The following is a 15,896-nucleotide window of genomic DNA, read 5'->3' as shown; positions in this document are numbered from 1 at the left end:
CCCCCAACCCACCCACGTCTCCATGGCCACCACCAAGATGGCCGCAATTGCCCCCTCCGTGGCTGGGGGTGGGGGATGGGAGGGCCGTTCGGGGGAAGGGGTTTAAATTGCCCCCCACATCCCGGAGGTTGGCATGGGAAGGTTCCCCCTGCGCCTCCCTCTCAAGCTCACCCCGATGGGTCGCCACGCTGGGGCTATTTGGCTGCAGAGGCGGCGTACGAATTCTGAACGCCCCCCCACCGGAGCAGTCCAACGGTGCGGAGGTGGTGGGGGTGGGGTTGCAGGGGGAGCATACTGCATTGAGGAGGCTGCTCGACTTCTCAAACCTCCCCCCCACCCCCAACCCCCAGGTCAATCCCATCTCCCCAACAACAACCCCCCCTCCCCTCAATACCTACACCCCGGATGACACTCGGTGCCGTCGGCCATTTTGATCCACCCCCGCCATTGTCGAAGCCCTTTCCCCCACCCCGCCCCACTCAAAGGCGTCAGGCGAGAGAGAGGGAGGGTGCAGCCTCTACCCCCCACCCCGAACAGGGACGGGGCGGAGAAGGTGGGACACAGCGGGAGCCGCCTTGGGGGATCCGGTCAGGGGGGGGACCATCGCCAGGTGGTCGCCGGGAGACGCCCGAGGGAAGCGGCAGCGAGCGCCCAGGGGGAGGTGCCGGAGAAGGGGAGCGGGCCAACAAACACCGGGATGGACGCCAGGAGGATGAGGAGGAGGTGGGAGGCGGGAAGGGTCACGTCGTCGGGGACATCCAGACCACGTCACAGCAGCTGGGGACAAATCAACAGAGACACAGAGTTAACTGGGGGTGAGGTGGGGGTGGGGTGGGGGTGGGGGGGGGGTGGGGGTGGTGTTGGGGTTGGCTTTGAGGGGGTCGCCCATTCCCTGCGCTGTGGTCACCGGGGGATGAGGGATTGAGGGGGCAGGAGAAATTCCTTCCCTCCGAAGGGGGTGTCAATGATTGTTCAGGGGGGCTATTCGACTAGGTGGGCAATGCTGGAGGCCCTGAGGACCTCCAGGGTTCAGTCCAACCACAGTCGGCCCCCCCCACCCCATTTCCGCGGGCAAGTGACCAAGATGGGCGCCACGACCCCCCCGGTGGCTGACCTGAGACCCGCCTGCACTCCTCGCGCGCCTCTCCCCGAAACTCGGCCGCTCCCAAAGCGCCTCACCACCAAAGGAGGAGCTCCTCCGATTTCCGGGTGAGGCCGGTGGCGACGTGGCGAGGCCGGCGGCCCACTGGCGCACAGCAAGATCCCACGGGGCAGCCAAGGCCGATGGCCGACCCAGGTCATCTGTTTCGCTCGTGTGGGTTGAGGGAGAAGCACTGGGGCCCCAGCGCACCCGGGAGACGTCTTTCCCAATCCCCCCCACACCCACCGACCTCCCCTTGCTCTTCATCCAATAGAGGCTGTGCGATTATTTACGCCCAACTGCGAGGGCTGGCAGGGGCCTCAGGTTTGACCTCTCATCTGACCCTCCGACAGTGCGGCGCTCCCTCAGCACTGACCCTCCGACAGTGCGGCGCTCCCTCAGCACTGACCCTCCGACAGTGCGGCGCTCCCTCAGCACTGACCCTCCGACAGCGCGGCGCTCCATCAGCACTGACCCTCCGTCAGTGCGGCGCTCCCTCAGTATTGACCCTCCGACAGTGCGGCGCTCCCTCAGCACTGACCCTGCGACAGTACGGCGCTCCCTCAGCACCGACCCTCCGACACTGCGGCGCTCCCTCAGCACTGACCCTCCGACAGTGCGGCGCCCCCTCAGCACTGACCCTCCGACAGTGCGGCGCTCCCTCAGCGCTGACCCTCCGACAGTGCGGCTCTCCCTCAGCATGGACCCTCCGACAGCGCGGCGCTCTCTCAGCACTGACCCTCCGACAGTGCGGCACTCCCTCAGCACTGACCCTCCGACAGTGCGGCGCCCCCTCAGCACTGACCCTCCGACAGTGCGGCGCTCCCTCAGCGCTGACCCTCCGACAGTGCGGCTCTCCCTCAGCATGGACCCTCTGACAGTGTGGCGCACCCTCAGTACTTGCCCTCCAACAGTGCGGCGCTCCCTCAGCACTGACCCTCCGACAGTGTGGCGCTCCCTCAGCACTGACCCTCCGACAGTGCGGCACTCCCTCAGCACTTACCCTCCAACAGTGTGGCGCTCCCTCAGCACTTATCCTCCGACAGTATGGAGCTCACTCAGCACTGACCCTCCGACAGCGCGGCGCTCCCTCAGCACTGACCCTCCGACAGCGCAGCGCTCCCTCAGCACCGACCGTCCGACAGCGCGGCGCTCCCTCAGCACTGACCCTCCGACAGTGCGGCGCCCCCTCAGCATGGACCCTCCGACAGTGTGGCGCACCCTCAGTACTTGCCCTCCGACAGTGCGTCGCTCCCTCAGCACTGACCCTCTGACAGTGCGGCGCTCCCTCAGCGCCGACCCTCCGACAGTGCGGCGGTCCCTCAGCACTGACCCACCGACAGTGCGGCGGTCGCACAGCACTGACCCTTCGACAGTGCGGCGCTCCCTCAGCACTGACCCTCCGACAGCGCGGCGCTCCCTCAGCACTGACCCTCCAACAGTGCGGCGCAGCCTCAGCACTGACCCTCCGACAGTGCGGCGCTCCCTCAGCACTGACCCTCCGACAGTGCGGCGCTCCCTCAGCACTTACCCTCCAACAGTGTGGCGCTCCCTCAGCACTTATCCTCCGACAGTACGGAGCTCACTCAGCACTGACCCTCCGACAGTGCAGCACTCCCTCAGCACTGACCCTCCGACAGTGCGGCGCTCCCTCAGCACTGACCCTCCGACAGTGCGGCGCTCGCTCAGCGCTGATCCTCCGACAGTGCGGCGCTCCCTCGGCACTGACACTCCGACAGTGCGGCGCTCCCTCAGCGCTGACCCTCCGACAGGGCGGCGCTCCCTCAGCACTGACCCTCCGACAGTGCGGCGCTCCCTCAGCACTGACCCTCCGACAGTGCGGCGCTCCCTCAGCACTGACCCTCCGACAGTGCGGCGCTCCCTCAGCACTGACCCTCCGACAGTGCGGCGCTCCCTCAGCACTGACACTGATGGGTTCTCAGGGCGCTGGGACTCAGGAGCTGAAATGTGCTCTCCCCGGTATGTGGATGAAGACTGAATAAACCCTCACACCCACCACTAAGTTCAATGCTTAATACAGTCGCGCCTGAACGGTCCACACTCCGACACTGCACGTGAAAATTACCTCTCCTGATTGGACTTTGGCTTATGTGCTCATCGATGCCTCCTCATTCACGGTGCCAAGCTGCAGTTTGCACATGTGACGTACAACAGCCGTGGCATTGAATGCCCTCTGCAAGAGGCAAAGCATTTCATCACATCATATCCTGCCCAAGGAGAGCGGTGTGAGGTACATCAGAGTGTTACAGTGAGTGGTGTGGGATATATCAGAGTGTTACAGTGAGGGGTGTGTGATATATCAGAGTGTTACAGTGAGGGGTGTGGGGTATATCAGAGTGTTACAGTGAGGGGTGTGGGGTATATCAGAGTGTTACAGTGTGAGGTGTGGGGTATATCAGAGTGTTACAGTGAGTGGTGTGGGATATATCAGAGTGTTACAGTGAGGGGTGTGTGATATATCAGAGTGTTACAGTGAGGGGTGTGGGGTATATCAGAGTGTTACAGTGAGGGGTGTGGGGTACATCAGAGTGTTACAGTGCGCGATGTGGGATATATCAGAGTGTTACAGTGAGGGGTGTGTGATATATCAGAGTGTTACAATGAGGGGTGTGGGGTATATCAGAGTGTTACAGTGAGGGGTGTGGGGTATATCAGAGTGTTACAGTGAGGATGTGGGATATATCAGAGTGTTACAGTGAGGAGTGTGGGATATATCAGAGTGTTACAGTGAGGGGTGTGGGATATATCAGAGTGTTACAGTGAGGGGTGTGGGGTATATCAGAGTGTTACAGTGAGGGGTGTGGGGCATATAAGAGTGTTTCAGTGAGGGGTGTGGGGTATATCAGAGTGTTACAGTGAGGGGTGTGGGGTATATCAGAGTGTTACAGTGAGGGGTGTGGGGTATATCAGAGTGTTACAGTGAGGGGTGTGGGGTATATCAGAGTGTTACAGTGTGAGGTGTGGGGTATATCAGAGTGTTACAGTGAGGGGTGTGGGGAATATCAGAGTGTTACAGTGAGGGGAGTGGGGTTTATCAGAGTGTTACAGTGAGGGGTGTGGGGTATATCAGAGTGTTACAGTGAGGGGTGTGGGGTATATCAGAGTGTTACAGTGAGGGGTGTGGGGCTTATCAGAGTGTTGCTGTGAGGGGTGTGGGATATATCAGACTGTTACAGTGTGGGGTGTGGGGTATATCAGAATGTTACAGTGAGTGGCGTGAGATATATCAGAGTGTTACAGTGAGGGGTGTGGGGTATATCAGAGTGTTACAGAGAGGGGTGTGGGGTATATCAGAGCGTTACAGTGAGGGGTGTGGGTTATATCAGAGTGTTACAGTGAAGGGTGTGGGGTAATTAGAGTGTTAAAGTGAGGGGTGTGGGTTTTATCAGAGTGTTACAGTGAGTGGTGTGGGGTATATCAGAGTGTTACAGTGAGGGGTGTGTGATATATTAGAGTGTTACAGTGAGGGGTGTGGGGTATATAAGAGTGTTACAGTGAGGGGTGTGGGGTATATCAGAGTGTTACAGTGAGGGGTGTGGGGTATATCAGAATGTTACAGTGAGGGGTGTGGGGTATATCACAGTGTTACAGTGAGTGGTGTGGTGTATATCAGACTGTTACAGTGAGGGGTGTGGGGTAAATAAGAGTGTACAGTGAGGGGTGTGGGGTAATTAGAGTGTTACAGTGAGGGGTGTGGGGTATATCAGAGTGTTACAGTGAGGGTTGTGGGTTATATCTGAGTGTTACAGTGAGGGGTGTGGGATATATCAGAGTGTTACAGTAAGGGGTGAGGAGTATATCAGAGTGTTGCAGTGAGGGGTGTGGTGTATATCAGAGTGTTACCGAGAGGGGTGAGCGGTATATCAAAGTGTTACAGTGAGGAGTGTGGGGTAATAAGAGTGTTACAGTGAGGGGTGTGGGGTATATCAGAGTGTTACAGTGGGGGGTGTGGGGTATATCAGAGTATTACAGTGAGGGGTGAGGGGTATATCAGAGTGTTACAGTGAGGGGTGTGAGATATATCAGAGTTTTACAGTGAGGGTTGTGGGGTATATCAGAGTGTTACAGTGAGGTTTGTGGGGTATATCAGAGTGTTTCAATGAGGGGTGTGGATCATATCAGAGTATTACAGTGAGGGGTGTGGGGTATATCAGAGTGTTACAGTGAGGGGTGTGGGGTATATCAGAGTGTTACAGTGAGGGGTGTGGGGTATATCAGTATCACAGTGAGGGGTGTGGGGTATATCAGAGTGTTACAGTGAGGGGTGTGGGATATATCAGAGTGTTACAGTGAGGGGTGTGGGGTATATCTGAGTGTTACAGTGAGGATTGTGGGGTATATCAGATTGTTACAGTGAGATGTGTGGGGTATATCAGAGTTTTACAGTGAGGGGTGTGGGGTATATCAGATTGTTACAGTGAGGGGTGTGGGGTATATCAGAGTGTTACAGTGAGGTGTGGTGTGTATCAGAGTGTTACAGTGAGGGGTGTGGAGTATATCAGAGTGTTACAGTGATGTGTGGTGTATATCAGAGTGTTACAGTGAGGGGTGTGTGATACATCAGAGTGTTACAGTTAGTGGTGTGGGTTATATCAGAGTGTTACAGTGAGGGGTGTGGGATATATCAGACTGTTACAGTGAGGGTTGTGGTGTATATCAGAGTTTTACAGTGAGGGTTGTGGGGTATATCAGAGTGTTATACTGAGGGGTGTGGGGTAATTAGGGTGTTACAGTGAGGGGTGTGGGATATATCAGAGTGTTACAGTGAGGGGTGTGGGCTATATCAGTGTTACAGTAAGGGTAGTGGGATATATCGGAGCGTTACAGTGAGGGGTGTGGGGGATATCAGAGTGTTACAGTAGGGGGTGTGGGGTATATCAGAGTGTTACAGTGAGGGGTGTGGGGTATATCAGAGTGTTACAGTGAGGGGTGTGGGGTATATCAGTATGTTACAGTGAGGGGTGTGGGGTATATCAGAGTCTTTCAGTGAGGGGTGTGGTATATATCAGAGTATTACAGTGAGGGGTGTGGGGGATATCAGAGTGTTACAGTGAGGGGTGTGGGGTATATCAGAGTGTTACAGTGAGGGGTGTGGGGTTTATCAGAATGTTACAGTGAGGGGTGTGAGTATATCAGAGTGTACAGTGAGGGGAGTGTGGTATATCAGAGTGTTACAGTGAGGGGTGTGGGGTAATTAGAGTGTTAAAGTGAGGGGTGTGGGTTTTATCACAGTGTTACAGTGAGTGGTGTGGTGTATATCAGACTGTTACAGTGAGGGGTGTGGGGTAAATAAGAGTGTACAGTGAGGGGTGTGGGGTAATTAGAGTGTTACAGTGAGGGGTGTGGGATATATCAGAGTGTTACAGTAAGGGGTGAGGGGTATATCAGAGTGTTGCAGTGAGGGGTGTGGTGTATATCAGAGTGTTACCGAGAGGGGTGAGCGGTATATCAAAGTGTTACAGTGAGGAGTGTGGGGTAATAAGAGTGTTACAGTGAGGGGTGTGGGGTATATCAGAGTGTTACAGTGGGGGGTGTGGGGTATATCAGAGTATTACAGTGAGGGGTGAGGGGTATATCAGAGTGTTACAGTGAGGGGTGTGCTGTATATCTGAGTGTTACCGTGAGGGGTGTGCGGTATATCAGAGTGTTACAGTGAGGGGTGTGGGGTATATCAGAGTGTTACAGTGAGGGGTGTGTGATATATCAGGGTGTTACAGTGAGCGGTGTGGGGTATATCAGGGTGTTACAGTGAGAGGTGTGGGGTATATCAGAGTGTTACAGTGGGGGGTGTGGGATATATCAGAGTGTTACAGTGAGGGCTGTGGGATATATCAGAGTGTTACATTGAGGGGTGTGGGATATGTCAGAGTGTTTCAGTGAGGGATGTGTGGTATATCAGAGTGTTTCACTGAGGGGTGTGGGATATATCAGAGTGTTACAGTGAGGGGTGTGGTATATATCAGAGTGTTACAGTGTGGGGTGTGGGGTAATTAGAGTGTTACAGTGAGGGGTGTCGGATATATCAGTTTGTTACAGTGAGGGGTGTGGGGTAATTAGAGTGTTACAGTGAGGGGTGTGGGATATATCAGTTTGTTACAGTGAGGGGTGTGCGGTATATCAGTGTTACAGTAAGTGTAGTGGGATATATCAGAGCGTTACAGTGCGGGGTGTGGGTTATATCCGAGTGTTACAGTAGGGGGTGTGGGGTATATCAGAGTGTTACAGTGACGGATGTGGGGTATATCAGAGTGTTACAGTGAGGGTTGTGGGGTATATCAGAGTGTTACAGTGAGGGGTGCGGGGTATATCAGAGTGTTACAGTGAGGGGTGTGGTATATATCAGAGTGTTACAGTGAGGGGTGTGGGGTATATCAGAGTGTTACAGTGAGGGTTGTGGGGTATATCAGAGTGTTACAGTGAGGGGTGTGGGATATATCAGAGTGTTACAGTGAGGGGTGTGGTATATATCAGAGTGTTACAGTGAGGGGTGTGGTATATATCAGAGTGTTACAGTGAGGGGTGTGGGGTATATCAGAGTGTTACAGTGAGGGGTGTGGGATATATCAGAATGTTACAGTGAGGGTTGTGGGGTATATCAGAGTGTTACAGTGAGGGGTGTGGGGTATATCAGAGTGTTACTCTGACGGGTGTCGGATATATCAGAGTGTTACAGTGAGGGGTGTGGTATATATCAGAGTGTTACAGTGAGGGGTGTGGTATATATCAGAGTGTTACAGTGAGGGGTGTGGGGTATATCAGAGTGTTACAGTGAGGGGTGAGGGGTATATCAATGTGTTACAGTGAGGGGTGTGGGGTTTATCAGAGTGTTACAGTGAGGGGTGTGGGGTATATCAGAGTGTTACAGTGAGGGGTGTGGGGTATATCAGAGTGTTACAGTGAGGGGTGTGGGGTATATCAGAATGTTACAGTGAGGGGTGTGGGTATATCAGCGTGTACAGGGAGGGGTATGGGGTATATGAGAGTGTTACAGTGAGGCGTGTGGGATAATTAGAGTGTTAAAGTGAGGGGTGTGGTGTATATCAGAGTGTTACAGTGAGTGTTGTGGGGTATATCAGAGTGTTACAGTGACGGGTGTGTGATATATTAGAGTGTTACAGTGAGGGTGTGGGGTATATCAGAGTGTTACAGTGAGGGGTGTGGGGTATATCAGTGTGTTACAGTGAGGGGTGTGGGGTATATCAGAGTGTTACAGTGAGGGGTGTGGGGTATATCAGTGTGTTACAGTGAGGGGTGTGGGGTATATCAGAGTGTTACAGTGAGGGGTGTGGGATATATCAATGTGTTACAGTGAGGGGTGTGGGGTATATCAGATTGTTACAGTGAGGGGTGTGGGGTATATCAGAATGTTACAGTGAGGGGTGTGGGGTATATCACAGTGTTACAGTGGGGCGTTGGGGGTATATCTGAGTGTTACAGCGAGGGGTGTGGGGTATATCGGAGTGCACAGTGAGGGATGTGGGGTAATTAGAGTGTTACAGTAAGGGGTGTGGGGTATTTCAGAGTGTTACAGTGAGAGGTGTGGGATATATCAGAGCGTTACAGTGAGGGGTGTGCGATATATCAGAGTGTTACAGTGAGGGGTGTGGGGTATATCAGAGTGTTACAGTGAGGGGTGTGGGGTATATCAGAGTGTTACAGTGAGCGTTGCGGGATATATCAGAGTGTTACACTGTGGGGTGTAGGGTATATCACAGTGTTACAGTGAGGGGTTGGGGTATATCAGAGTGTTACAGTGAGGGATGTGGGATGTATCAGAGTGTTACAGTGAGGGGTGAGGGGTATTTCAGAGTGTTACAGTGAGAGGTGTGGGATATATCAGAGTGTTACAGTGAGGGGTGTGGGGTATATCAGGGTGTTAAAGTGAGGGGTGTGGGGTATATCAGTGTGTTACAGTGAGGGGTGTGGGGTATATCAGGGTGTTAAAGTGAGGGGTGTGGGGTATATCAGAGTGTTACAGTGAGGGGTGTGGGATATATCAAAGTGTTACAGTGAGGGGTGTGGGGTATATCACAGTGTTACAGTATGGGTTTTGGGTATATCAGAGTGTTACACTGAGGGGTGTGGGGTATATCAGAGTGTTACAGTGAGGGGTGTGGTGTGTATCAGAGTGTTACAGTCAGGGGTGTGGGGTATATCAGAGCGTTACAGTGAGTTGTGTGGGATATATCAGAGTGTTACAGTGAGGGGTATGGGATATATCAGAGTGTTACAGTGAGGGGTGTGGGGTATATCAGAGTGTTACAGTGAGGGGTGTGGGGTATATCAGTGTTACAGTGAAGGGTCTGGGGTATATCAGAGTGTTACAGTGAGGGGTGTGGGGTAATTAGAGTGTTACAGAGAGAGGTGTGGGGTATATCAGAGTGTTACAGTGAGGGGTTTGGGGTAATTAGACTGTTACAGTGAGGGGTGTGGGGTATATCAGAGTGTTACAGTGAGGGGTGTGGGGTATATCAGAGTGTTACAGTGAGGGGTGTCGGGTATATCAGAGTGTTACAGTGAGGGGTGTGGGGTAATTAGAGTGTTACAGAGAGAGGTGTGGGGTATATCAGAGTGTTACACTGACGGGTGTGGGATATATCAGAGTGTTACAGTGAGGGGTGTGGTATATATCAGAGTGTTACAGTGAGGGGTGTGGTATATATCAGAGTGTTACAGTGAGGGGTGTGGGGTATATCAGAGTGTTACAGTGAGGGGTGAGGGGTATATCAGTGTGTTACAGTGAGGGGTGTGGGGTTTATCAGAGTGTTACAGTGAGGGGTGTCGTATATATCAGAGTGTTACAGTGAGGGGTGTGGGGTATATCAGAGTGTTACAGTGAGGGGTGTGGGGTATATCAGAGTGTTACAGTGAGGGGTGTGGGGTATATCAGAATGTTACAGTGAGGGGTGTGGGTATATCAGCGTGTACAGTGAGGGGTATGGGGTATATGAGAGTGTTACAGTGAGGCGTGTGGGATAATTAGAGTGTTAAAGTGAGGGGTGTGGGGTATATCAGAGTGTTACAGTGAGTGTTGTGGGGTATATCAGAGTGTTACAGTGACGGGTGTGTGATATATTAGAGTGTTACAGTGAGGGTGTGGGGTATATCAGAGTGTTACAGTGAGGGGTGTGGGGTATATCAGTGTGTTACAGTGAGGGGTGTGGGGTATATCAGAGTGTTACAGTGAGGGGTGTGGGGTATATCAGTGTGTTACAGTGAGGGGTGTGGGGTATATCAGAGTGTTACAGTGAGGGGTGTGGGGTATATCAATGTGTTACAGTGAGGGGTGTGGGGTATATCAGATTGTTACAGTGAGGGGTGTGGGGTATATCAGAATGTTACAGTGAGGGGTGTGGGGTATATCACAGTGTTACAGTGGGGGGTGGGGGGTATATCTGAGTGTTACAGCGAGGGGTGTGGGCTATATCGGAGTGTACAGTGAGGGATGGGGGGTAATTAGAGTGTTACAGTAAGGGGTGTGGGGTATTTCACAGTGTTACAGTGAGAGGTGTGGGATATATCAGAGCGTTACAGTGAGGGGTGTGCGATATATCAGAGTGTTACAGTGAGGGGTGTGGGGTATATCAGAGTGTTACAGTGAGGGGTGTGGGGTATATCAGAGTGTTACAGTGAGCGTTGCGGGATATATCAGAGTGTTACACTGTGGGGTGTAGGGTATATCACAGTGTTACAGTGAGGGGTTGGGGTATATCAGAGTGTTACAGTGAGGGATGTGGGATGTATCAGAGTGTCACAGTGAGGGGTGAGGGGTATTTCAGAGTGTAACAGTGAGAGGTGTGGGATATATCAGAGTGTTACAGTCAGGGGTGTAGGGTATATCAGTGTGTTACAGTGAGGGGTGTGGGGTATATCAGGGTGTTAAAGTGAGGGGTGTGGGGTATATCAGAGTGTTACAGTGAGGGGTGTGGGATATATCAAAGTGTTACAGTGAGGGGTGTGGGGTATATCACAGTGTTACAGTATGGGGTTGGGGTATATCAGAGTGTTACACTGAGGGGTGTGGGGTATATCAGAGTGTTACAGTGAGGGGTGTGGTGTGTATCAGAGTGTTACAGTCAGGGGTGTGGGGTATATCAGAGCGTTACAGTGAGTTGTGTGGGATATATCAGAGTGTTACAGTGAGGAGTATGGGATATATCAGAGTGTTACAGTGAGGGGTGTGGGGTATATCAGAGTGTTACAGTGAGGGGTGTGGGGCATATCAGTGTTACAGTGAGGGCTGTGGGGTATATAGGGGTGTTATAGTGAGGAATGTGGGGTATATCAGAGTGTTACAGTGAGGGGTGTGGGGTATATCAGTGTAACAGTGAAGGGTCTGGGGTGTATCAGAGTGTTACAGTGAGGGGTGTGGGGTAATTAGAGTGTTACAGAGAGAGGTGTGGGGTATATCAGAGTGTTACAGTGAGGGGTTTGGGGTAATTAGAGTGTTACAGTGAGGGGTGTGGTGTATATCAGAGTGTTACAGTGAGGGGTGTGGGGTATATCAGAGTGTTACAGTGAGGGGTGTGGGGTATATCAGAGTGTTACAGTGAGGGGTGTGGGGTAATTAGAGTGTTACAGAGAGAGGTGTGGGGTATATCAGAGTGTTACACTGACGGGTGTGGGATATATCAGAGTGTTACATTGAGGGGTGTGGTATATATCAGAGTGTTACAGTGAGGGGTGTGGTATATATCAGAGTGTTACAGTGAGGGGTGTGGGGTATATCAGAGTGTTACAGTGAGGGGTGAGGGGTATATCAGTGTGTTACAGTGAGGGGTGTGGGGTTTATCAGAGTGTTACAGTGAGGGGTGTCGTATATATCAGAGTGTTACAGTGAGGGGTGTGGGGTATATCAGAGTGTTACAGTGAGGGGTGTGGGGTATATCAGAGTGTTACAGTGAGGGGTGTGGGGTATATCAGAATGTTACAGTGAGGGGTGTGGGTATATCAGCGTGTACAGTGAGGGGTATGGGGTATATGAGAGTGTTACAGTGAGGCGTGTGGGATAATTAGAGTGTTAAAGTGAGGGGTGTGGGGTATATCATAGTGTTACAGTGAGTGTTGTGGGGTATATCAGAGTGTTACAGTGACGGGTGTGTGATATATTAGAGTGTTACAGTGAGGGTGTGGGGTATATCAGAGTGTTACAGTGAGGGGTGTGGGGTATATCAGTGTGTTACAGTGAGGGGTGTGTGATATATCAGGGTGTTACAGTGAGCGGTGTGGGGTATATCAGGGTGTTACAGTGAGAGGTGTGGGGTATATCAGAGTGTTACAGTGGGGGGTGTGGGATATATCAGAGTGTTACAGTGAGGGCTGTGGGATATATCAGAGTGTTACATTGAGGGGTGTGGGATATGTCAGAGTGTTTCAGTGAGGGATGTGTGGTATATCAGAGTGTTTCACTGAGGGGTGTGGGATATATCAGAGTGTTACAGTGAGGGGTGTGGTATATATCAGAGTGTTACAGTGTGGGGTGTGGGGTAATTAGAGTGTTACAGTGAGGGGTGTCGGATATATCAGTTTGTTACAGTGAGGGGTGTGGGGTAATTAGAGTGTTACAGTGAGGGGTGTGGGATATATCAGTTTGTTACAGTGAGGGGTGTGCGGTATATCAGTGTTACAGTAAGTGTAGTGGGATATATCAGAGCGTTACAGTGCGGGGTGTGGGTTATATCCGAGTGTTACAGTAGGGGGTGTGGGGTATATCAGAGTGTTACAGTGACGGATGTGGGGTATATCAGAGTGTTACAGTGAGGGTTGTGGGGTATATCAGAGTGTTACAGTGAGGGGTGCGGGGTATATCAGAGTGTTACAGTGAGGGGTGTGGTATATATCAGAGTGTTACAGTGAGGGGTGTGGGGTATATCAGAGTGTTACAGTGAGGGTTGTGGGGTATATCAGAGTGTTACAGTGAGGGGTGTGGGATATATCAGAGTGTTACAGTGAGGGGTGTGGTATATATCAGAGTGTTACAGTGAGGGGTGTGGTATATATCAGAGTGTTACAGTGAGGGGTGTGGGGTATATCAGAGTGTTACAGTGAGGGGTGTGGGATATATCAGAATGTTACAGTGAGGGTTGTGGGGTATATCAGAGTGTTACAGTGAGGGGTGTGGGGTATATCAGAGTGTTACTCTGACGGGTGTCGGATATATCAGAGTGTTACAGTGAGGGGTGTGGTATATATCAGAGTGTTACAGTGAGGGGTGTGGTATATATCAGAGTGTTACAGTGAGGGGTGTGGGGTATATCAGAGTGTTACAGTGAGGGGTGAGGGGTATATCAATGTGTTACAGTGAGGGGTGTGGGGTTTATCAGAGTGTTACAGTGAGGGGTGTGGGGTATATCAGAGTGTTACAGTGAGGGGTGTGGGGTATATCAGAGTGTTACAGTGAGGGGTGTGGGGTATATCAGAATGTTACAGTGAGGGGTGTGGGTATATCAGCGTGTACAGGGAGGGGTATGGGGTATATGAGAGTGTTACAGTGAGGCGTGTGGGATAATTAGAGTGTTAAAGTGAGGGGTGTGGTGTATATCAGAGTGTTACAGTGAGTGTTGTGGGGTATATCAGAGTGTTACAGTGACGGGTGTGTGATATATTAGAGTGTTACAGTGAGGGTGTGGGGTATATCAGAGTGTTACAGTGAGGGGTGTGGGGTATATCAGTGTGTTACAGTGAGGGGTGTGGGGTATATCAGAGTGTTACAGTGAGGGGTGTGGGGTATATCAGTGTGTTACAGTGAGGGGTGTGGGGTATATCAGAGTGTTACAGTGAGGGGTGTGGGATATATCAATGTGTTACAGTGAGGGGTGTGGGGTATATCAGATTGTTACAGTGAGGGGTGTGGGGTATATCAGAATGTTACAGTGAGGGGTGTGGGGTATATCACAGTGTTACAGTGGGGCGTTGGGGGTATATCTGAGTGTTACAGCGAGGGGTGTGGGGTATATCGGAGTGCACAGTGAGGGATGTGGGGTAATTAGAGTGTTACAGTAAGGGGTGTGGGGTATTTCAGAGTGTTACAGTGAGAGGTGTGGGATATATCAGAGCGTTACAGTGAGGGGTGTGCGATATATCAGAGTGTTACAGTGAGGGGTGTGGGGTATATCAGAGTGTTACAGTGAGGGGTGTGGGGTATATCAGAGTGTTACAGTGAGCGTTGCGGGATATATCAGAGTGTTACACTGTGGGGTGTAGGGTATATCACAGTGTTACAGTGAGGGGTTGGGGTATATCAGAGTGTTACAGTGAGGGATGTGGGATGTATCAGAGTGTTACAGTGAGGGGTGAGGGGTATTTCAGAGTGTTACAGTGAGAGGTGTGGGATATATCAGAGTGTTACAGTGAGGGGTGTGGGGTATATCAGGGTGTTAAAGTGAGGGGTGTGGGGTATATCAGTGTGTTACAGTGAGGGGTGTGGGGTATATCAGGGTGTTAAAGTGAGGGGTGTGGGGTATATCAGAGTGTTACAGTGAGGGGTGTGGGATATATCAAAGTGTTACAGTGAGGGGTGTGGGGTATATCACAGTGTTACAGTATGGGTTTTGGGTATATCAGAGTGTTACACTGAGGGGTGTGGGGTATATCAGAGTGTTACAGTGAGGGGTGTGGTGTGTATCAGAGTGTTACAGTCAGGGGTGTGGGGTATATCAGAGCGTTACAGTGAGTTGTGTGGGATATATCAGAGTGTTACAGTGAGGGGTATGGGATATATCAGAGTGTTACAGTGAGGGGTGTGGGGTATATCAGAGTGTTACAGTGAGGGGTGTGGGGTATATCAGTGTTACAGTGAAGGGTCTGGGGTATATCAGAGTGTTACAGTGAGGGGTGTGGGGTAATTAGAGTGTTACAGAGAGAGGTGTGGGGTATATCAGAGTGTTACAGTGAGGGGTTTGGGGTAATTAGACTGTTACAGTGAGGGGTGTGGGGTATATCAGAGTGTTACAGTGAGGGGTGTGGGGTATATCAGAGTGTTACAGTGAGGGGTGTCGGGTATATCAGAGTGTTACAGTGAGGGGTGTGGGGTAATTAGAGTGTTACAGAGAGAGGTGTGGGGTATATCAGAGTGTTACACTGACGGGTGTGGGATATATCAGAGTGTTACAGTGAGGGGTGTGGTATATATCAGAGTGTTACAGTGAGGGGTGTGGTATATATCAGAGTGTTACAGTGAGGGGTGTGGGGTATATCAGAGTGTTACAGTGAGGGGTGAGGGGTATATCAGTGTGTTACAGTGAGGGGTGTGGGGTTTATCAGAGTGTTACAGTGAGGGGTGTCGTATATATCAGAGTGTTACAGTGAGGGGTGTGGGGTATATCAGAGTGTTACAGTGAGGGGTGTGGGGTATATCAGAGTGTTACAGTGAGGGGTGTGGGGTATATCAGAATGTTACAGTGAGGGGTGTGGGTATATCAGCGTGTACAGTGAGGGGTATGGGGTATATGAGAGTGTTACAGTGAGGCGTGTGGGATAATTAGAGTGTTAAAGTGAGGGGTGTGGGGTATATCAGAGTGTTACAGTGAGTGTTGTGGGGTATATCAGAGTGTTACAGTGACGGGTGTGTGATATATTAGAGTGTTACAGTGAGGGTGTGGGGTATATCAGAGTGTTACAGTGAGGGGTGTGGGGTATATCAGTGTGTTACAGTGAGGGGTGTGGGGTATATCAGAGTGTTACAGTGAGGGGTGTGGGGTATATCAGTGTGTTACAGTGAGGGGTGTGGGGTATA

At 51.5% G+C, this 15,896-nt stretch overlaps 1 protein-coding gene across 1 annotated transcript in view; it reads right to left on the bottom strand.

The window, feature by feature from the left end:
* Positions 1–716: 716 nt before the first annotated feature.
* The window catches only part of LOC144675981 (calcium/calmodulin-dependent protein kinase type 1-like), a 67,646-nt gene continuing 52,466 nt past the window's right edge, over positions 717–15,896 (bottom strand). Inside the window, exons 6-7 of the mRNA XM_078536498.1 lie at positions 3,228–3,335; positions 717–777 (exon numbers count right to left, since the gene is read on the bottom strand). Of these exons, the coding sequence (XP_078392624.1) occupies positions 3,249–3,335 (87 nt within the window). The 3' untranslated portion in view covers positions 717–777; positions 3,228–3,248. The remainder of the gene's footprint in view (positions 778–3,227; positions 3,336–15,896) is intronic.

This window comes from Cetorhinus maximus, unplaced genomic scaffold, assembly GCF_964194155.1.
Source record: "Cetorhinus maximus unplaced genomic scaffold, sCetMax3.hap1.1 HAP1_SCAFFOLD_1255, whole genome shotgun sequence".
In the NCBI taxonomy this organism is placed as follows: domain Eukaryota; kingdom Metazoa; phylum Chordata; class Chondrichthyes; order Lamniformes; family Cetorhinidae; genus Cetorhinus; species Cetorhinus maximus.
The sequence above is the reverse complement of the archived record's forward strand: the minus strand, read 5'-3'. Positions and strand labels throughout refer to the sequence as shown.